Source organism: Cricetulus griseus, chromosome 5, assembly GCF_003668045.3.
Source record: "Cricetulus griseus strain 17A/GY chromosome 5, alternate assembly CriGri-PICRH-1.0, whole genome shotgun sequence".
NCBI lineage: Eukaryota > Metazoa > Chordata > Mammalia > Rodentia > Cricetidae > Cricetulus > Cricetulus griseus.
The window spans coordinates 117,290,127-117,313,007 of NC_048598.1; the positions used below are offsets into that span (position 1 = coordinate 117,290,127).

At 50.1% G+C, this 22,881-nt stretch overlaps 1 protein-coding gene across 2 annotated transcripts in view; it reads right to left on the reverse strand.

The window, feature by feature from the left end:
• Positions 1 to 4,506: 4,506 nt before the first annotated feature.
• Esrrb (estrogen related receptor beta) overlaps positions 4,507 to 22,881 on the reverse strand; it is a 48,061-nt gene continuing 29,686 nt past the window's right edge. For both annotated transcript variants that reach the window (XM_035445792.1, XM_035445791.1), the window contains 4 exons: positions 17,112 to 17,222; positions 16,561 to 16,722; positions 9,067 to 9,336; positions 4,507 to 4,751 (listed from right to left, as the gene is read on the reverse strand). In XM_035445792.1, coding sequence (XP_035301683.1) covers positions 4,507 to 4,751; positions 9,067 to 9,336; positions 16,561 to 16,722; positions 17,112 to 17,222 — 788 coding nt within the window. The remainder of the gene's footprint in view (positions 4,752 to 9,066; positions 9,337 to 16,560; positions 16,723 to 17,111; positions 17,223 to 22,881) is intronic.

Sequence of the window (22,881 nt, forward strand, 5' to 3'; positions counted from 1 at the left end):
TGAAATAAAAACTGGCAGCCTCTTGCTATCATGAAAGAGGTTAAAGACAAAGCAGACAGAACAGGATTGAGTCAGAAAAGCTGAGCCACTCCCCAGGATCTTCCGCCAGGGTGGTACTGATGAGGTACCCAGCCTGTGGTCTGCAAATCTCCAGTGTTCTCGGGTTCTGGTGACAGCCACTGTATCATGTGAGCCAATCTAAAAAGGTTTATTAGATATATATATGTGTGTGTTTTTCGAGACAGTGTTTCTCTGTAGCTCTGGAGGCTATCCTGGAACAACCACTGTAACATGGGAGCCAATCTAACTGGAGTTCCCTGAAATTGGGAGTTACAGATAGTTGTGAGCTTCCAGATGGGTGCTCAGAGTTGAACCTGGGTCCTCTGGAAGAGCAGTCTGTACTCTTAACTTCTGAGCCACCTCTCCAGCCCCTTTACTGTGTTTTAAAAAGTTGAACCAGAATTATATTGACTTTACAACTCTGGATCAAACCCAGTCTGATGCTCTGTCCCTCCTACTTCTGGTGTGCACGTGCACGTGCACGCGCACACACACACACACAGACACACACACACACACACACACACACACACACACCCTCCCTCTAGAAGAATAATTCCCCATAAGCCAATTAAGATGGGATGTCTTTTACTTGTAACAAAAGGCATCCTGTTACAATCCTTCCAGGTTCTCCTTGGCAGGCAAGCACAGCAGCCTGGGACTCTGCGTGGCTTCAGCTATCCATACTCGCTTCCAACAATGGACCTTAGCATCAAGCTGCAGATATACCCCACTTCAAACAATGGAATAAGTTGTTCCTTCCTTAGCAACCCCTTAGTGACTCCTCTTTTATGGTCAGTTTCTACTCAAACATGTCCCAAGATGTATCTGGAAAATAGAGGCTGAGCACCAATATACGCTGATCTGGCCGAGTGCATATACCCTATTTACCTTGTAATCTCTATGTATAGGTTGTGCATGCATATTAAAACCAGATGCATCATGGGTATTTGAGCAGTGAAGAGTCTTAAATAACCCAAGTCTGTCATTGAAAACAGAGAACCACACACCTCATGTCCCTTAGCAACCATTTCCTCCTGCCTGTAAAAGGAGGTCCCGAGCAGTAACCAGGGGCCTGTGAGGACTCTAGGAGCCTGCTGGAAAGCAGTATGTCTGCTGTGTACTGTCACTTAGCTTCTGGATAAAGTTCCTTGTGACTGCAACTTGGAGGTACTTCAGTTCTTTGAACAAGACACCAGGAACCATGGTGACTTGAAGCAACACAGGCTTCATATGTGGCGGATACCACATCTCTCCAGCACCCACGAAAGGGAGTGCCTGGTAGAGAGCAGTAGCAGGGCTCCTATGACCCAAATCAGAGGTCTCAAATTGTATGCCTGACCGTGGCTGATCGCACTTATTTTTGTCTTGCAATGCTAGGGACTGAACCCAGAGCCTCTTGCACGCTAGGCAAAGCACTGCTCACATTTACAATATCCACATAACCTGTACCCCCAGGCTTCCTAGGCACAGGTGCTTTGTGCTTCTTCACTGGATTCTCCAGGTACCAACGTGAGTCCTAAGGGTGATGTTGTTCAGACAGCGGTGTACTCCAACAGACAATGCATGAAAAACTCAACACACCTTTCCCTATTTATTAGATTCCAGATACATGGGACTGGATGGGAGAACCCCAGGGCATGTGATTTACATGGGGGCTGTGGGAGAACACATACAAGAATTACATACAGGAAGGTGAGGCGGCACGAAGGGCTGCCGGTTAAAAAATATATACATCTTAAGCCATTCCAGCCACGATATCATTATCAGAAAATAAAGCAATCTCTCCACATAGTGCTTCTCTTTGGTGCTGTTCCATGGGCTTGGACTCTGGGCCCTCCGGTCTCCTCGTCACAAGTCTGTCATCCCCTCCTGCCTCCTGACCCATGGGTAGTGGAGTCTGGAGGTAAGGACCAGGCAGATAGCATAGGTTCTGACCCTGCTGATGCCATTTGAGAACCTCTTAGTCCTCAAGTGGTGGCCCTAGAAAGTCATCAGTTTTTGTATGCCAAAACGGGGAGGCATGACAGGACCATCCAGAGTCTTTAAGAAAGGACAGGGGACAAAGCAATGAAATAAACCCCAGCCAGTACCTCCTCCAAGGTTGGTTGTGTTTGATTTCTTGGTTTGAAATAACCTGATCTGAATATACAACTGTGAAGGGTGGTGATCTCTCCAATCATTCCAGAAATGGATATAGCAGGTAGCCTGGGGTTTTGCTCTGATTTAGAAGAGTTGGGTGATGGAGGGACGTCTCTCACTTTTCCCTGTTGCAGTGTCCTGGCCTCACAAATGTCTCTTGTCTCACTAGTCTCTGAACGAGGTGGCTCTACCCTCTGACTCCAGGTGCCCAGGTGTCCCAGCTTTCCCACAGAGCAGTCCACTGTCACTAGCACATTCTCTTTACTTGTCAAGGCAGCTTCTATCTAGGGATGGCAGGTCAGCAGCCCCCCTAGGGTGAAAAGGGCTCCGGGGGGGGGGGAGTTGCATTAGTCGACCACAGAGACAAAGCTGCCCACTTAACTGCTCCAAGGCAGTGTCCACTCAGCCAGCTGTGGGCATTTGACCTACCTATCCTTGCTGGTGTGCGCAGGGGACCCAGCACTAGTTCTGAGGTCCAGGTGGAATCATTTTTTGGATGACACCCTCTTTCCACAAGTCTGAGATACCTCAGTATGGCTGGGGGGTAGATTTCAGAAGCCAAGATCTCTAAGCCAAGCCCCTAAGGGTCAACCCAGTTCAATACAAAAGTGACATCTACCTTGGATCAGGGACAAGGAGAGCTCAGGCAGAGGTGCGGATGCCTTGACATCCACCCATCCAGTGGCTCTGAGATGTAATTCCTTCAGGGCAAAGAACAGGAAGAGGGAGGTGTTTAGTTAATGCTAAAAAAAAAAAATAGCATTAACTATGGGAAGCCTCTAATCTGGAGTTCCTGCAGCTCTGAGAGATGTCACCAGGGAGGCAGGGCCAGTAGCAGTCACAGGTACCAGAAAGCCTCAAAGAGGGGACCCCTGTGTGGGTCAGCATAAATACCCTGACCAAGAAGCTTATCTAGAGGGGCTTCAAAACCTTCCTTTATGCCCTGACGTTCAAGGAGCTTTGCCTCTTCCCTTAAGGCTGGCTACAGGTTCCCCTACCCCTGCATTCCAGGAAGGGGTCAGAACAGATGTGGCCTGGGATATCCCCAGAAAAGTGGCCCAAGCGGGTTGGCATGTCCATTTTCCAGAATGAACATCTTTACCTCCAGGACATCCCGTCAACCCAAAAACACCAGTGAGAGCTCAGAACTGCCCCTTGAGTGGGTAAATCGGGAGGAAGACTGTCCATGTGCCCAGGCCTGAGGGGTTTAAGATGGAGCCTTTCAGGAAGAGTGGGATGGGCTTGTGGACCACCCTAGACAACAACCAGACTGCCAGGTCTTGCCAGGTGTTGACCCAGGAAGGCTACATCCAACAACCCCAGTGCAAATGTCAAGAGGCTGCCCTCCTGTGGTACAAAGCATTGCCTTTTATGAGGTAAGGGAGGAGCCAAGAGGGACCTTTAGAGCTCTTTTCTTTCCAAGGTGCCATGACACCTCCCATCTCCTGGTGGGGGGGGGGGGCTCTCCCTATCCTACACCCCAACCAAGGTTGCTGACCTTGAGTAAGGGTCCCCAAGCGCCCTCTGATGAGACCAGATCTTCAACTTTCCACAGGTCTCTAGACTGGCCAGGCCCAAAAGGGGGAGGAAGAGGCCACAGGAACAGTGGGTACAGGACCCAATTCTTTTCTGAGCCAGGAACATGCCCTGAAGTTAGTTACCTTGGCTGGCTGAGGTAGGGGCAGGAAGCAGGGAGGGGCTTCTTGGGGTGTGTGGCTACTAGTAGGCTGACAGGAGCAAAAACTGGACTTGGGTATAGTAGGACAAGAGGAAAGAAAAAAGTGGAGGCAGCCAGCTGGACTGAGGAGGTGCAGTCACAGAGCTCTAAGAACGCAGGGCCTTTGGAGACACTGCTACCCCAAGGGCCTGCTCTCTCTGACACCAACACCTCCAGGAGAACCCAGTCTGTGTCTTTTAGGTCCTGGACACTAAGCTCTGCCCGTCCAGGTACATGAAGTCCTGAATGGGGAGGGGTCCAGATGCACTGCCTCTTGGTTGCAGGCAGGGGTGCTTCCTCTGGTGGTCTCCAGCCCTAAGGGGAGTCAGCCCTGGCCCAAGCCTTAGCACTGCCCATGGAGAAGGAAAAAATACCAAAGAAAATGCGGGTGACAGATGAGCCCCCCGCCCCCGCCCTCCCATCCCCATCTCCCCATCTGCTGCCCCCAGGAGTCTGCACATGGCCAGGAAGCAGGGAAGCTCCTCCTCTGGGACAGCTCAGAGCCCCGCTGCAGGTGTGGAAAGTCGAGGCTGGTGGCTGTGGAGGTCTCCACATGGATCATGTCCGTCCATCTTTGTGCTGGGCCATCACACCTTGGCTTCCAGCATCTCCAGGAAGAGTTTGTGCATGGGCACCTTGCCCTGCAGTTTCACACTATAGAAATGCTGCACCGCTTTGGCCGCTGTCTGCCGCAGCAGGGGCAGTGTCAGCAGCAGCTTGCCCGTCCTCCGTGGCTCCTCGTGGCGCTGGCTCAGCTCGTAGTCCTGCAGCGCCTCGTGCAGCAGGTCCTGCAGCTTCTGCACAGCCTCTAGGTCCTCAAAGTACATGGCATCTGCAGACACAGGAGAGAGTCAGTGCCAGCACCGGTTGGCGGCCCCCGGGTGGAAGGCATGTCTGGAGTGAAGACAGACCAGCAGGCAGCATGTCTACTTTCAATGGCTGACTGCTGAAGAACAACCATCTTCATTGTAGGGCTGACCGGAGTCAGCGACTGGTGGTGGCACTGGGCTCAGACCCCCAGTATTGAGGGGAACCTGGAACTTGGCTGGCCGAACTAGAACTAGAACCTCACTTGCAGGCTGTATAAGACTTTGGGTGAGTTACTTAACTTCTCTGTCTCTCATCTTCCTAGCCATGCCTACCTTATAGGGTTGAGAGGGCTATACAGACTAAGGATACAGAAAAGTCAAATGCCTGTGTCACAGGAGCCTGACTCACCACTACCACTCCTGGAACCATCATGTCTCCATGTCTACTAAGCCAGGAGTACCACCCATCTGCACCACAGCCAACTTTACCACTCTGGCTGCAGAAAGGACATGAAGGGGCAGAAATCAATGTCTAGCTTGGGGGTGAGGGGGAGTACAAGGGGCATGGTGACTCAGGGAGCCAGTGGGAACAGAGCCCAGTGATGGGTGTCTGCCCAACACGCACAAGGCCTTGGGTCTGGTCCGCAGCACTGCAAACAACAAAAGCACTGGCTTAAAATGTAGCCCATGAACTCACCTTCGGAAACAGTGGGCTGAAGTTGGGTCTGAGCAGAACAAAGGGAATCCCCTAGAACCTGTCCTGTGGGGGTGGGGAGCTGCCCAGCCACTTTCTGTTAACATCTTGTGTGGGGCCCCCATGACCTGCAGCCCCAAAGCTTGCTGTGTGGACACTGGGAGCTGAGCCAACCTTGTGGATTCCTCAAAAGAGCAGTCATGTCCAGAGCATGCTGGATGGCCTGACACCAGACTGCTGAGGCAGCTAAACCAGCTGTCTGGTCCCTAGGATGCTCTGGTCTCCCCTGGGTCTCCTTCCAGTATGTACTCTCCAGAGTCCCTGCAGGGTTGGACCCCAGCCACCCCTGACTCCATTTCCCATCTTGTCACCCTCCCCAAGGAGTCACAATTGGCAGGTGCTTTCAACCAAAAATGAAATAAAATAACATTGCAGGATCAATTTCTTTGCAATCCATCAGCAAGTCTGTATCGATGGCATTGATAAACTGTTAATTACAAAATCAATGGCTATGAATTTTTTTTTTCTCCTGTCAAAGAGCCCTAGAGATGGCTGGGATGCGGGTGAGTGACAGCTGGCACACTCTCAAGGGGCCAGGTCAGCCTCTGATGAGTTCTGCTCTTCAGTGCCAGGTACCTGAGTCACCCCATTCACTTAGCTACAGGGGCCCTTGTACTGCTGCCAGGAGAAACCAGGAGTCTGGGGCAAGCAAGGGCCACCGCCAGGGGAGGATGGTATACACCCATAATCCCAATAGTTGGAAGGCTGAGGCAGGAGAATTGCCACGAGTCTAAAGCCAGCCCGGAATATACAGTCAGTCCCAGGCTAGCCTGGGCTACAGAGTGAAAGTCTCAAAAACCAGAGAGATGCCAATCACTATTGGCTTGCTAATTACAGCAAACTGCCTCACACAGGGTATGCTGAGGGATGAAGAGGAGCAGGGACGACACATGGAATTCCATGCATTGTCTGTTTATAGAGATACACCAAACAAAACCAAATAAAATAAAACAAAATAAACAACCTGTATTAGGTCAGGTTTCTGAGGAGCAGAGCCCACCTAAGGCAGGGTTTGGATTGAATGATTTACGGGGAGGGTGTTTTCCCAGGAGGAAGTGAGAAGGCAGGAGGCACAGAAACAAGGACAACACAACCCCAAGGCCTGAAACCACACAGAGTTCTTAGGCAGACTGCTGGGCAATGTGAAGCCCCCATTGGCTAACAATGCCCAGCTGGGAATTGATGATGACGCCAAAGGCACCAGAGGGTAAATCTGGGGACCTAACAGCAACAAAACCCATGTGTCTGAGGATGGGAGTGCTATAGAGTAGCATGGGGCTGAGTCATCAAGTGTCCCTGTGTGTGCTTTAAAGCCACAGAGTGACCAATGGTCACAGTTTGTCAGTCACTGGAGGAGTTCCTAGGATATGAAACTTCCTGGGAAAGCCTGGCATGTGTTTTTGTCTCCACCTGGGAGTCAGCTGTCCCTCATCCATGCGCTGGGAGCACTATTTCCTCTGACATTATAATAGCAATGACAACCGTCAATATTTGCCGAGCTTCCCTCAAGGCCAGGCACTGGGCTGCATTATCCTCAACTGATCTCTAATACTCACAGGTGCTTGAAGGAAGTACCCAGAATGCCTCCTACTCAAGGACAGAGCCAACCAAGGTCATGCTGTCAGTGTCAGGGAGAGTGTGTGTGCCAGCACTGTTAAAGTGTCTGGGAGTGTAAGTGTGTGTGTGTGTGTGTGTGTGTGTGTGTGTGTGTGTGTGTGTGCAAGGAACTCTGCAACAAACTGCCCTGCGATGGGCTTATGATTATATGTACATGTTTCCAGCACCACTCTCATCTAGACCCTGTATTTCTCCCCTCCCTAGCACCCAGCAGGCTACCTCCAGTAGGACAGAGGCGCTGGGTGTGGATGGATCCACCCACTGTCCAATGCCTCACCCCAGATAATCTAGGTGAAGTTTAGGAAATGGAATAATCTCAAGACTTTAATACTAGGCTAAGTCATCCACATGGCAGTCAGCTGTATTACACCCAAATGACTTGATGGGAGGGTAGCATAAGCCTGGGTTATCTGAGAATTAGATGGCCTTGATTTGGATCCTAACTGTGACATTTCTTTTCTAATTTTTTTTAAAATGTATTTTAAGGGCTGGAGAGATGGCTCAGAGATTATGAGCACTGACTGCTCTTCCATAAGTCCTGAGTTCAATTCCCAGCAACCACATGGTGGCTCACAGTCATCTATAACGAGATCTGGCATGTAGGCAGAACAGTGTATATGTAATAAATAAATAAATTTAAAAAATTTATTTTAAGACAGGGTCTCACTATGTAGTCCTGGCTACCCTGGAACTCACTATGTAGACCAGGCTGGTTTTAAACTTTAGAGATCCTCCTGCTCAGTCTTCTTAGTGCTAGGATTAAAGGCCTATACCACCACACCTGGACAAACCCTGGTGTCTTTAAACAGTGTGACTCTGGACAAATTTCCAACTTTCCCAGCGTCAATTTCCACGTCTATAAAATGGGATTATAGTAAGAGCTATGGTCATAATGTCATAGCCAAATTAGCAAGCTGAGCCCTTACTACTTTGAGCCCTTACTACATAATTATAGTAGAAAGGAGTTTTTCTCCATCTATTTTGGTCCCACAGGTGCCTAAGAAATAACCACTCTGAGACTTAATATCAATTACACTTGTTTAGCCAGTGGCTTAGGCATCTTATTGGCTAGTTCGCTTTAATTATTAACCCATTATTATTAATCTGTGTATCTCCACATAGCCTTGTCTTACTGGAGAATGGACGTCCTAACTCACCATTGGCTACATGGCGTCTGTCTGACTTGAAGCCCCTCCTCTTCCTTCTAAGGGATCATGTCCACACACCAAAACCACACCCTAAGGCCATTACCTCAAGTCTATTGGTGGAACAAGATGCCACCTCAAATTATATATAAACACATTGTGGAGTAAGTGCTTTACGGTAGACTGGGCTCAGAGTGAAGCAACTTGCTCAGTGGTGGATGCAGACACAGCCCTTAGCAATACTTTCAGAATCTACATCCTTCGGTGTCTGCAAGTAAAAGGCCTAGGAAATACAAAACCAGCACTGGCCTCCATGACTGTCCTTTCAACTCCAGGCCGCCCTTGCAGTGTGTGGTGGTTTAAGTGAGAAATGTTCCCACAGGCTCATGCATTTGAACACTCTGTCCTCAGCTGGTGGTGTATTGGCGAAGTGACAGAACCTTCAGGAAGTGGAGCCTTGTTGGAGGACCAGCTTTGAGGTTTACAGCCTCATTCCACTTCCTGTTCACTCTCCCTACTCCCTGTGTGTGTGTATGAAATGCCATCTGTCTGCTTCCTGCTGCCACACCAAGCCTCCTCGCCCCACTCCAGTGATGGACTCTATCCCTCTGGAACCCGAAGCCAAAAATAAACCCTTTCTTCTGTAAGTTGCTTTTGATCACAGGAAGAGAAAAGGAACTAGCGGGCAGTGTTCGCTGGTGACAGCAGTGTCTGTCTCTTACCCCATACCCATCACAGCCAGCCCCGCCCACAGCCCGAGCTGTGCTTGCTAGGCTCCCACAAACCCCTTGAAGGCTTTTGAGGGTCATGTGCCACCCTTACCTGAGTTGGCTAGAGCCAGGGCCTTAAGCGTCACAATTTCCTCCTTCTCTACCTTGAGCCTCTTGTACCTTCGTACCAGCTGCAGGATGGCTCGGTAAAGCTCCAGCAGCCCTGCCAGGCGAGAGTGCTCCTCATCCATGATGTAGTCCTCCGCATACACCAGCTTATCATCATAGGGCAGTGAGCGGTACACAATGCCCAGGATGAGGATCTCCATCCAGGCACTCTGCAGCAGGCTCATCTGGTCCCCAAGCGACAGATTTAAGAAGCCTGCAAAAGCAAAAGAGGACAATGATCAGAAGTGGGCCCAGGGCCTTCCCTGGGGCTTACTAGAGCGCTGACCTGGGGGGTGGGGGGGTGGCTGTGTCCTTGCACCTCCAGACCCTGGTTGGGGGTGGGGGAACCATGTGGTGTTGCTGTCACCCCTGTGGTAACCAAGTCATACCAGAATTCATGGGAAAGACTTACATAATAAGAGCTGGGTCAATGTTGACAGTTATTATCACTATGCTTGTTAGTTTTAGGCCTTTCCCAGTATCTGGGGAGGCATGCTGATTAATTAGATGCATTTGGAACTAAAGGAGCTGCTGAATTAATAGCAGGATTTGGGGGTGGCAAGATGGGGTCTCTAACACTCTGCTCACTCCAGGGAGGCTCTCTGATTTAAAACTATACCAGATCCTAATGTAGTTTCCACCCAGGAAGGAGGATTCGGTGGTCTGTGGCCTGGGCAGAAGTTCCTGTGACCAATGGCAGGGACCACTCCATAGACAGCCTGTCAGCCCATGTGTCCAGACTAGCTGCCTAGACTGTCACTCTCCCTTAAGACTCAGCAAACATGCTGTGGAAAGCTATCATTTATGGTGGATGCTACCCGCTCCCTCCAGTGAGGAGAAATGAAGGTTACAAGGGTTCCAGAATCATGACACTGCCCTGTCCAATGTGCTATGGGAGATTACCTGGGCTCGACTCTGACTGCCCATGTACTACTAGCTGTGGGCTAACCTTGAGGTGGCCATGTGACTTCTGTAACCTTGACCTCTCCAACCTTGAGGTCCAGGAAATGGGCACGAGAGCAAAGGATGCCTCAGAGTGGCTGTGAGCTGAACCAGGGGATGGTTCCAGAACACATGAGCTCCTATTGATGTTGAGGCGAAATCTGTGTCTGCCAGATGAGGGTGACATGCTGGGATTGCACTGTGTGTGGACTTGACTTAGGCAAAGTCAATTAACAGCCTGATTTATGAGAAGGCAACAGAGAAGAGCAAAATTTGCTAATTTCAAACATCATAACCACTAAATAGGAGGCAGCAACTCCTCAGGGGGGGGGGGGCTCATCCAGAAACGGGGAGAATGCCAGTACCTGGAAGGAGGATCTGGAGTTCAAAGCCAGCCTTGGCTACATGAGACTTTGTATGAACAAAACCGGGCTGGGAATATAGTGCAGTTGTGGAGCAGCTGCCTAGCATGTGTTCTCAGATCCCAGTGCTCGGGGCCGGGCACATAACCCACAGAACCACTCACACAATGTGCCAAGTGCAACTGAAATTAAGGAATTTGTTTCTGGGTAATTCTGCTAATGAAAGAATCTGTTAACTTAAGAGGGAGCCCTGCCTACTCACTGTGATTTGCGGTGTCATGATGCTGAAAGGGCATGTATGAAGACCCCACACAACTTGTGACACACAGCAAGCCACCATCCAGGTCATCATTACTTCCTTCCCTTTGGACTTGCCCAGTTCCTAAATAGCCCATCTCTTAGGACCTGTATGACATTTTTCCTGTTTCCCACCCAGGACCTCTTGAGGTACCCCTGAAATGGAAGGCCAATTACCTTGCCTTTATTTTGTATCCTACCATTATGAACCCTGAACTTGTCCATACAACCCGTGCCTTGGATCACCACCTAGCTGCCAGACTCTATGGGTGACCAATCACAGAGGGGGAACTTTGGTGACTGCCTCCTGGGGGGACCTGATGGGACACAGGGCTTAAGTTGTGTGTCAGTTGCTGTCCACATTCCCAGTACCACAAGAGGGTATGTGGTGGCCTGTGGGGGCTCAGGAAGCCGAAGGTAATAAAAGATAGATAGAAATGGACATCCAATTTCCCTTATCAGGTCCATGAGTAGGAGAGAGGCTTTGGTGACATTAATTAGCAGATACCAATCAGCAAGCATAGGAGGGTACAGGTGAGGAGGAAGCAGACTGCACAGGCAGGGGTAGTCTGAGAGCAGAAAGACTGGGGAGGGGTGAATTAACCCCACAAATGAACTGGAAGGCAGTACAAAGGGTGGGTATGAGGCACAGCCAGGCTCTGGGAACAAAAACAGGCTGCTAAGACTCATCCCTCAGGCAAATCTCTGAAAGATTATCACAAGCAGGCTTCTGTCCCTCTCAGTGCCCCATGGAGACCTATGGTTTACTCAAACCATAACTTCTAGTCTCCAAGGCATACGGCTGAGATGTCACAGGTCTCTTAACTGTCACCAACCAACCTGGTGGCATACACCACCGCTTGGGAGGCAGAGGCAGGTGGAGCTCTGAGTTTGAGGCCAGCCAGGGCTACAGAGAAACCCTGTCTTGAAAAACAGGAAGGGAGGGAGGGAGGGAGGGAGGGAGGGAGGAGGGAGGGAGGGAGGGAGGGAGGGAGGGAGGAAAGAGCTTCAATGACTAGAAGGTTCTGAGAACATTCAATGGTAGTGTTGCTAAAGGACAGCCCAGGGAGACCCTGCACAAGTGACCTGGAGGCTGTGTTCCAAAAGGGTCACTCACTGGGGATACAGACATACTCCTGAACTCTAAGCTCCAAAAAAGCGCAGAAAGTGTAGACACCAGACACAGTGCCACTTGCCTTCCTGCCCACCCAGCCTGATAAGTAGTCACAACAGAGGACAAACAAACAGATGCCATGGCCTAACCCTGGGATGGCAGGAAAACAACCTAGAACACTTGCTTAGAGTTTATATCCCATGTAAGGGTCATGAAAGAGGCTGGCCTGCTCCGAGGGTTGGGGAGTCAGGGGAGACAGCCACTTGGAAAATTCTTTGCTACAGTGGGAGAGAGCACTCAGAAGGCTTGCTTTCAACTGCTGAGCCAGCTAGCTGGTGTGTAGTTGAGCAGCAGGCTCACCCTCTGGGGAATGCCTTCTCTCCAACAGCTGGGAAGTCCTGGACAGAATTCTGAAAACCCCAGCCCACCTGCAGTGTTTGCTGTCGCTATTTGAAACCATTTTAATGCTTTCTACAATACTTGAGAAAAACACTAGAAGCGAAAACAGGAGAGACATGTCTGCAGGAGAGGACAGAGGTGGTGGTGAGAATAGGCCTTGTTAGAACACATTCAGAAAGTGTGCCAGGCAGAAAACTAGGGAAATGCAATTTGTGATACATGTAGTTTTTATATAAACACAACCGTTAATTAACAAACCAAAAAGTGTGAGGGAGAACTATTTGTGAGGATGTGCAAACACATGCTGGAAGACCAGACTCCAGACCCAACTGGTCACAACAGCCACTCTGTTGATCACTACAGGTGACCCTAGGCAAGACCACCTCAGACCCTGTCTACCTCCACTCCTCTGTTAAAATGGGACCGAGGACCCCATGTCAGGAGTGCTGAGGTTAAATGCGCGCACACACACAGAACATTTCTTGGTCTGCTTAGCACATGGGAAGTGCAAAAATACTTAACATTGTTACATGAAACACACAGGAGGGTAATACAGTGTTAAAATGTGAGCCCATGTGGGGAGGGAATACATGGTGGCTGGCTGTACACACACAGGGAGTTCCCAGAAGGCTCTCACATGGGAGCCTTGGAGGTTTTCACATTCTCTTCTGGTATTTGGAAGTATCTTTGTCATTTAAAACCCACGAAGCCTGTATACCCCTCTCCACCTTGGGAAAACACCCCCTTCACCCCCCCAACTCTTGAACACATGCACTTGTACTTCCAACTGGGCTTTGGTGCACATGGTGCACAGGCCCCCATCAATTCATCTGGGATTTGGGCCATCAAGGCTCCAGCGGCACCAAGGCTGACCAGCCCTCCCTGCAGCTCATCCTGAGAGCACTGCCCAACCCAGGACCCCTGGCTCACAAGTGTCCCTCCGTATGCTCTACAAGCTCCAGCAAAACTGTTATCTGCATCAGTGGATCTAATAACAGCTGGCCCCATCCCCCACGACACTATTCGCTCCTAGAATTTGAAAAAAAAAAAAAAGCACGTAATTTGTGGCAAGTGGAGTTCATAATCTGCTAATTTATGATAGTCTCTGCCGACCTGGAGAGCCATTAGAGAGGTAATAAAGGGAGATGTAATTATAGGATCCGGGGCCACTTCAGACACAGCTGCTGTCACTCGGCAGCTCATCCTTCATCCAGCCAGACGGCAGTTCCCTGGGAGCAGTCTGTCCAAAGAGCCTTCCTGAAGAGGTCTCTGGGGATCCCCTGCACACAGCAGCCTGGGCTGGGCACTAGTGAAGACTCCCCTGAAGGCTCTCCTGCCCAGGGCGGAGTCCCAGCTGCCTGGGGAAGGCAGACAAGTGGCCAATAAGGCAGGGAGACAGCAACTCATTGAAGTACTAGCAGTAGCCAGGGCAAAGGGTGCTCTAATCTCTGGATCATGGGGAGTGAGAGGTAGTTGCTGTCGCTAATCTCATGATAATGGCTTGCCCTCCAGGAAGCCCAAAACTTGGGAAATGCAACTCAAGCCAAAACTGCATTTCCAGTAGTGCATCCTCAGAGTGACCCAAGCAATAACCCTGCACTGGAGAGGTGGAGGCAGAAGGGTAGCATAGGAGCACCTTGTCTCCAAAATAAGAAAACAACAATCGTTCCTCTTCTCAGGTTTTAGTTATCCAAGGTCAACTGGTATGAAAATAGGAAGTAGGAAATTCCAGAAATTAACTATTTTAAGTTGATTTGTGATCTGGGCCACCCTGCTCTACTCTGATCTACACGAGTCAGGATGTTTGCTGGTGTATCCATGCCGTATATGCTGCCCACCCATTTGTCACATGAAGCCACCTCAGTCGTGAGGCCGAGTTATCAGCAGATATGCTCAGGTGGTCCTCATTTTACTCATTAATGACACCAGATACAGAGGCAGCACCAGGACATGAGACACAGACAGACAAACTCTAGTGCAGGGAGATTATGAAAAAATATATATATATGGGTTTCAGACATAGGAACCTACTGGAAGATTAAGGCTTCGTGGGGTGAAGTCTTAGATCATCTCTGGTTAATGGACAGGCACCCCTTAAGTCTATCTCAGACACATATTGGGAGACCCTCTGTCCAGTGCTCACCCTGCAAGCACTAGTACCCTCTGTGTGCCTGGTTGTAGACCACAGGCTGAAGACACTGTAAGGCAATCCCCTGTCTCAAGACTGCTGCAGAGCTCTGGTCCTGGGTAGTCAGAAATCCTCCCTTCCACATGCCCCCAATCAGAATCAGCAAGACTCAACATGGTCTCTATCTTCAAGTGCTTTCTGGGTAAGCCTGGCTTCTAATGAGTTTTCCATCAGAAGCAGGATTAAGTCAATAGTTTAAAAATATCAGACACAGTGCTAGAGAGATGGTTCAGCAATCACTTGCTGCTCCTGGAGAGATGGTTCAGGGTAGATGCCCAGTACCCACATGGAAGATCAACTATCATTTGTAACTCCAGTTCCAGGGGATCTGACGCCCTCTTCTGGCTTCCTGGGGCACTGTATGCACATGGTGCACAGGCCTACATGCAGGTAAAACACCTACTTAGACACATTTAAAAACACAAACAAAAAAAACCAGACACTTGGTCTGTCCTTGCCCTTAGGGTGAGGTTTACAAACAGTGGCAGGGGACCCTTTATTAATTAAGGGATGATTCAACATGCAAATTTATGCAAAATAAGCAACTCAATATAAGACAAGCAAGCCCTTGCTTACTTCACTTCTTATTTATGGTTCTAGTTTCTTGAGTCGGGGTCTCTTCTGCTGGGTATCCTTGTTGACCTAGAATTTGCTATGCACAACAGACTGGCCTTAAACTGATGGCAAGCCCACTGCCTCTGTTTCCAGTGGATCACATGTGTGAGCCATCACACTCACTGTTTATAATCCACAGGAATTATTCTATGGAGATGAAATGCAAAAAGGCTTGAATCACTACTGGTAACTGTGACAACCATGGCAGCTGTGGCAGTTTTGAGTGACATCCTCCTGGGGGTCCTAGTGGGAGCTTCTGGGATTCCCATTTTACAGATGGGAACACTGAAGCTCAGAGAAACCTTACACAAGGCCAATAAAGGCATACCTGGGTCAGGAGCCCTGGTGGTGGGGCTCCAAAGCCTACGTCCCCAATAACCACCCTGCTTGCCTGTCCCTCTTGGCACAGATGTGGCTGAATCTCCTGGACCTTCCTTTCCTCCAGGTGTTATGGGGCTAAGGCCAACAGAAGGAAGATGTCCTGATCCAGGAGACCGCCAGGCGCCACTCCTGAGCCATCCTTCTGACACTAAACCTAACTGACCCGGAATAGTAGTTTGAGGGCTGAGCTGGGGTGGCTGTGCCCAATTTGGCTTGGGGTCAGTGGAGCAATCCAGGCTGAGGTGTCTTAAGCATGGGTCTGACGCCACACCTGTGCTGAGGCAGCACAGGGCAGATTTAAAAACTACTGAGTGTGTAATCCCAGGAGATTGAGCTCCTTACGAAGGACGTACTAGCCAGGTGCCCGGCAAACCCACCCAAGGCTCAGAGTGCCAAGGAACCACTTCAGAATCCTCTAGGCCTGCCAAAGGTTAGTGTGGGGGACCACATCTCCCACCCATGTTTGGTGCCTGCTGTGGGGCACATGTGAATCTCACACACACACAGGAACTGAATCAGCTTGATCACGTGGGGGCACTCACAGGCTAGCACACCTCTGCTATGTTGCCATGTGTAGCATGCTCATCTCTTAGGGTCACAGCTGACCAAAAACAAACAGACAAACAAAAAACAATCTACAAACAGAAAGATAAAGCCATCTGTCCCATTTCACGGGTTAAGTGACAGGCTCAGGTCACATAGCTTCTGGGCCTAGAATCTGAACCTGACCCAATTCCCAAGGCTCCGGCTCCTAATTCCTTCTCTCTGCCTGCAGCTAGTGTGAAAGAAGGCAGCTCCTTTTCACTATAATTCTAGTGAACTCTTCAGGGGAAGCCCACTGTTTTGTCTTGTGGGTTCCAGGGACTTGTTCAAACATTATCAAGTGTCTACCCCTATTACAGGTCCTGATAAAATGAAAAGTGGTTCTGATGAGCCCCTGGCAGTTCATAGGCATTACAGAACCTTCCAAATACTACTTACTCCCCTCAATCCCATAGAAGAGAGAAAAAGAGCCTTACAAGGGTAGCAAAGGTCTTCTAGGCTTCAATGGGCGGGGCACCAAGTATCAAAGGCAAAGCTATGGGACAGGGTGAGCCTAGAGCCCCTTCCCGCTCTTGCCCCCAGCCCACCATGACTCACCAGGGATGTGTTTGGCCCAGCCAATGATGACCACAAGTTCCCGATCTGCCAAGTCACAGAGAGTGGTCAGGGCCTTGATATCCCCCTCCGGCATACCAGGGGGAGGCATGGCATACAACTTGTCTGGTTCAGCCACCAGTAGATAGGAGACGATCTTAGTCACTGCAATGACCAAAGAGAGAACACACAGTAAATGCCTGGGGAAGAGGGGAAGGGTCAGGGAGAGGCCCTGGGGGTCAAATGTGGCTGGTGTCTGTCCCGACATCTCGAAGCTGCTGGCAGCAGTGATGCGAGCACTGAGATGTCCCCTGCAATGGGGAGCTGCTCAAAGGCCTCTGACACAGTTCTAGGAGGGTCTGGGTTCTGTGCCACTCCATATAGACTGATGGGCCTTCTGATGAAGCAGGCAATACCACTGTTGGCCGTCTTTAGATCCACACTGCCCACCACCCACCACCCAGTGGAAGGAAGACCAGAATGGCCCCAGGAGGATGCCAGGTCTTCCAGGCTGAGAAAGGTGGGGGTTAGGGGGAGTGCTGCCTGGTACACACTTGGTTTTTTAGCAGGTGGGGAAATCTGTAAGCTCAGGTAGGGGCTGTTCTCCGAGTCCAGCCGTCGCTTGTACTTCTGGCGGCCTCCACGCACTCGGTCAAGGCGCACACCTGTCAGAGAAAAAAGTCGTTGGTATCAAGACCTGTTCCAAATCTCCAGGAAAGGGGACACTGACTTTGGAACTGCAGTGCTGGCTAAGAGCTTCATGGCCGTCCAGACTCATGCCAGGAGGTAAGACGTCATCTGAAGTAACAACCCATCCACTCAATAACCTGGTCCTGCCTGCCTCTCCAGAAGCAGCATCCTCCTAACTTCTCCCTGTAAACTCTAGCCTCTGAGTCTTCATCTCTAAAACTGAAGTTCAACAAAGCCCTCTGCCAAGTGTCCCTGTCTTGGTTCTGCTCTGTTTCCAGGGAGGGCTGAGTTCATGAAGTTGGGAAAGAGGGGCTAGGGATGCAGAGGTCAGCTGGTACAGTGTGTGCCTAGCATACACAAAGCCCTGGGTTCAATCCCCAACACTTGCATTAAAACAAAACAAACAAACAGAAACAGTGGCGTGTGCCTATAATCCCAGAACTCAGTGAAGACAGGAAGATCACAAGTCCATGGTCAGAAACAACGAAATTACCACCAGCCTGGGCTACATGAGACTGTCTCAAAAGTAAAAAGACAGTCCATGGAGAAAGAAGCTGGGCTATTGTCTCAGCTTCTAAGTTCTTCTACAGTTCAACTCCTGCTCTTTCCTCTAAAGGAGAGAGTATCCACCCCACCTCGAGGCCCACCCTTCCCTTCAGGAAGACTTGCAGATCTGAGGATGAGACAATGGGCTTTTGTCAGCAGTCTTAACCTGACCCTCAACTCAGTCCAGCCCAGCCTGCAGAAGAGAAAGCCAAAATGGCCACTTGATAAAAGGGTGATTTACATCCCATTCTTGCCTCGGGCTACTTCTTTGATAGTATATACAAGTAGTTATATGCAACCTGTCCAAGGGAAAAGAGGAAGTTGCCTAGAGAATGAGATCAATTGAAAGTGAAATGATTCTGAAAGTGGGACAATGCCTTCGGAGCTAAGGAGCTGGGAAGACACCCACACACCCACACCCAGTTTCAACAAAAGGCTGCAGCCCACATCCTTTGGGGGATGGGTAAAGGAGGTATGGGAGCTACCGAGGCATGAGCCAAGCCCAACAAGAGGGAACTGTTTCTTATGGAGCCAGTTACTTCTCAGCCAAGCCTAGTCCGTGATGACCTCCCAAACTGGCCTTGAACTTTGGACTCCAGCTTCAGTCTCCCAAGGTAGATATTAAGGCCTATGGTTTACAAATGCTTTACACAGTGCAGGGGATGTCTGTACCAGGCAAGCACTAGACAACAGAGCTACATGCTCAACTCATTAACAGTCCTTCAATCTCACACTGGGACTTCTGTAACAGGTGTTGCACAAGGCTGTAGTGAACAAGGCTGTAGTGGGAGAGGGGACTCAGCATCCCTCCCCTGACTTCTACCTAACGGCAATTCCCACTTGGGGGTGGGGTATCATCTTGTTGGGATCCTGTGCTGCACTCCCACTGGTGTAAGTTCTTTATCGCCCTCAGAGGTGAGATGAGTCCGTGACACAGGCCGATCCAATGGGAAGGAAGAAGGATGCAGAACATGTGGGCTGCCTCGTGACACAACATTCCATGTTCCTGAGCACCCTGGGACCTGTTACTTTCTAAGCCTGGTCCTTGGACCTCTTGAGACACTGTCAACAACCCCCTACCTCTGTTTAGGGGGTCAAATGGTTGCAAGAGAGCATGTCTGTGCCAATTTCTCTAGGAGCAAAACCTGAGCAGAGGACGTGCAAGCAGGAAGCTGTGGAGTGAGAGGGAAGGATGGACCAGTCTGGATGGCTGCCAACCCTGTCAGCTCAATCTGCTGGCACTCCTCAGGCACCAGAGGCCTGGTCTGGGTATTTACCTTCCAGTCACAAGCAGAATGCTGCAATGATGCTTTTGCTAGCCTCACTGGTGGCTGAGCCAGCTAGCAGCCAAAGCTCTGGGGCAGAACTGAGGTCACAGGATGTGACCAGCATACACAGGGCGGCTAGTGTTCACCACAGAGGTGAAAGAGGTGGTCTTCTCGAAGTGTGGGCCACAGACCAGTAACATCACCATCACCTGGGGCTTGTTAGAAGAGCAAATTTCTCAGGCCCCAGGCAGATGGAACAAATAAGCCTCTCCTTCCCCCCTCCTCACTCCTCCATCCCCACTCCAGACAGTCTCATGTCCAAATTGCCGAGTAACCAAGGAAGTTCCTGAACGTCTGATTCTCCTGCCTCTCTTTCCCCAATGCTGGGATTATAGGCATGTGACAGACACCATGAGCAGTTTACGAAATACTGGAGTTTGAGCCCAGGGCTTTGTGCACACCAGGCAAGAACCAAGCTATACCCCCAACCCCGATATAAAAATCTCAAGATGAGCTACGAGATGCAGAGCCTGTGGGCCCTGCTTCCGAGGTACTCTGTTGGACTGCTCTAGATTCCCCCTCCATCATCATCCCGGTCCTTAGGGAACACAGGAAACAGCTCAATCTCCCCACCCGGCACAGACCTAACCCCATAGGACTGCAGCTCACATGTGTCCCTCACTCCCGAGATCCCCTCTAACAGAGGCAGAGATGTAAGTAGACAGGAAACCCCTGCTTACTGTTCTCCCACCTGAACTAAGCTCAGGCTTCCCCTTGAAATGCCAACACAACCTAGAGTGGAACCCTACTGCATTCACAGAGTGAAGGGACCAGCTCCCCATTTTGGCAGCCATAACAGCATAACACATGCTTTTCTGACCTTGCCTTGGTCACTAGAGGTTAGGTGCCTGCCTCGTGGCAAGGAACCAATCAGAAGTTAGCTGGTGACGCTATGCTTTACGGCTCTGGGTGTGCTTTACGGACAAGTGCACAGCAATGACGAACAGAGCATAGCAACCACCCTGGGAGGGCCTATGGGCCATAACAACCAGTTGACCAATCAACACAGGGCAAGCCCTCCAAGCCTGGAGGCACACCAATCCTGAGCCTGTGCATACCCTTAGACACTCCCCTTACGCTGCCCTACAAGATCTCTCTGCAGCCCCTTTGGGCTGTCTTTGCTAGCCATTCGCCATGGCGGATGGGTGAAAGACCCGAGCTAACATGGGATTAGCTCATTAAACAACAATAAAGCCTCATGCAGTTTGCAGCAAGCTTACGAATCCACCTGGTGATTGGGGTGACAGCGGTCCTGGGCTGGGACCCCGGAGGCCTGAGATTTCCGGGGGTCTAACATAGCACAGTGATATATGCTCTCCAATTCCTGAATCCAAAACAGGGGGGGGGACATATCCCACTTCCCCCACCCATTTCTTTTCTCCAGAAGTCACTCCAAGGGACTCTCCTCTTCCCCTGGCCCAACCCTAAGGTGGCTGTCAGCTAGAGAAACAGAGAGAGAGAGAGAGAGAGAGAGAGAGAGAGAGAGAGAGAGAGACCTTTGAAACAGAAAAAAAAAAGGCAGTTGACACTTCTGCTGTTCCTTCTGGAATGTTCTCTGACTTGACTAGACCTTGATGGGTGTTCAAAAAAAAAAAAAAAAGAGCTGATGAAGAACACTACCCCACAACACACACCAGGTGTTTCTTCACAGCACAGGGTCTCCCCTGCTGGCTATGTGTCCCTTAAGGTCAGGGGTTGCTTGTGGCCCACTTCGGGTTCTGGCATGGAGCCTGGTAGCCAGCAGGTGCTTAGGAAAACACTTCCTGGTAAGTCACATCAACAGTGGCTAACAGCGTGGTTCACAGAAGACTTTCTATATATATTACACTGTTTAACCCACAGCATGTGGACTGGCAGCTATTACCTCATTTAACAAATAAGGAAAACAGGTTGAGGGGCTGGCTGGTTTGCCCGGTCAGAGTCGGTACCCAAGCTCCTTTGCTATTCCAAGGACACATATCTCAAGTACTCAAACTCTCCTTTGCATTTCCCCTCCAATTGTTCTTTATATGCAGGCAGCCAGTAACTCCAAAGGGTATCAGCTGTCATGTCAGCTTCTCTGGTTGGAATTAAGGATTGCACACCACAACCAGTGCAAAAAGGGTCTGTTCTCATTGTTTCTAAATCTTATCCAAATCCAAACCTATGAAGCCTATGACCTGTAGCCCAGGGAACCCAGTGGTCATGTTTGTGTTGACCTAGTTCCTGACACTTGGAGGAGGTGGTTCAATGCTTCCGTGTCACCCTTGGGCTTGGCCATACCCACTCTGCAGGAGTCCAGGATTCCCAGAAATTTTAATGACCTTGAGGTGGGGGTGTTGCAAAGCAGTTCCAACAGGCCAGGAGCTGCACTTCACCTGCTGCTTGCAGAGCCACCACAGGCTTACTCCCATCATGCCTCTGGCTCCTTAGGGCAGTGAGCTCTATACTCTCTATATCCCTGGTCAGGATTTGCTAATGATCATTTGGAGTGGAGGACATGGGCCTGTGTGTCCCCTCTGTGGAGCACAAAGCCAGCAGAGTCAGTGCCAATCTCCAAATCCAATGACCTTGCCCTTCATACTAATCCTGCTCTAGGAAGTTACTTTTCTGGGCCCTCCCATGAAGTCTTCCTGGATCCCGGCTTTTCCTGAGACCTGCCATGGCAGCCCAGACTTTTTCTACACTCCCTTTGTCCACTCTCATTACAGGACCACCACTCCATGTACAGCTCCTGCTGTCTCTTGCTGAGTGTGCCCAGACAAGCCCAGTACTCTGCTGTCACCAACAGGGTGGCTGACATGTTCATCTCAGAGAGCTCCTCTCATGACATCCCCATGTCCCACCTGTCCAAGGCAGGCCCTCCCTCATGAAGTTCCTCCTGCTAATTCCTATTTCCTCACAACTTTCAAAGCTCCATCCCAGCCAGCATCACTGATTTTCCCCAGGCCAACCCTTCAGGCATCTGAACTTTCCTGGACACCCTTCTTCCAAGGCCAAGGAGTCTTTACCTTCTGCACCTTAATGCCATCTCTCCTTGCCTTTTCTGCCTTGTTTTTACTGCTACAGTCTTCTCTGGACTAAGAACTGTCAGTACCTCAAGGCCAAAGACAATGCATGACTGAAAGCCTCTGCACACTGCAGACAGTTGTCAACTGTACTTGTTCTTACCACCCATCACATTTTTATATTCATTCAGGAAGCTGTTTATGTTTTAAGTCAGAAATGCCTCACCAAGACACAATGACAGACAGACAGACAGACAGACAGACAGACAGACAGACACACACACACACACACACACACACACACACACACACACACACACTCACGCACACTCACACACGAAGCCTCATAAGGGCTTCCACCACCAGACACTGAGTTGCAGGAGTTCATCACCTTGAGCCAGCAGGTGAGTTGTTCAGACATCACTACCCATGTTCTCTTCTGCCCCTTCTTTCATGCCAACAGAACCTGAGTTCAGTTTGTGAAAGCAACAAGTCCCAGTCAGTCCCAACAACCCAACTGTTACCTATTCTAGCAGTTTCTCTGGTAGTTAAGGCCAGGTGTGACCCCAAAGATGGGAGGCTAAATAAAGGGAGTCCATGAAGTGAGTGCCCAGGATGGTTTGGGTTTTCTAATGAAAACACGGGGTCAGTGCAACTGTTTTTGTCTTTTTACCCAGACCAGGAGTAGGGAAGCATAGACTTGCCTAACAAGAAACCTGTGGTAACGATCGCTGGGAAGCAAAAGCAGGATGACCAACACTTCAAGGTCATCC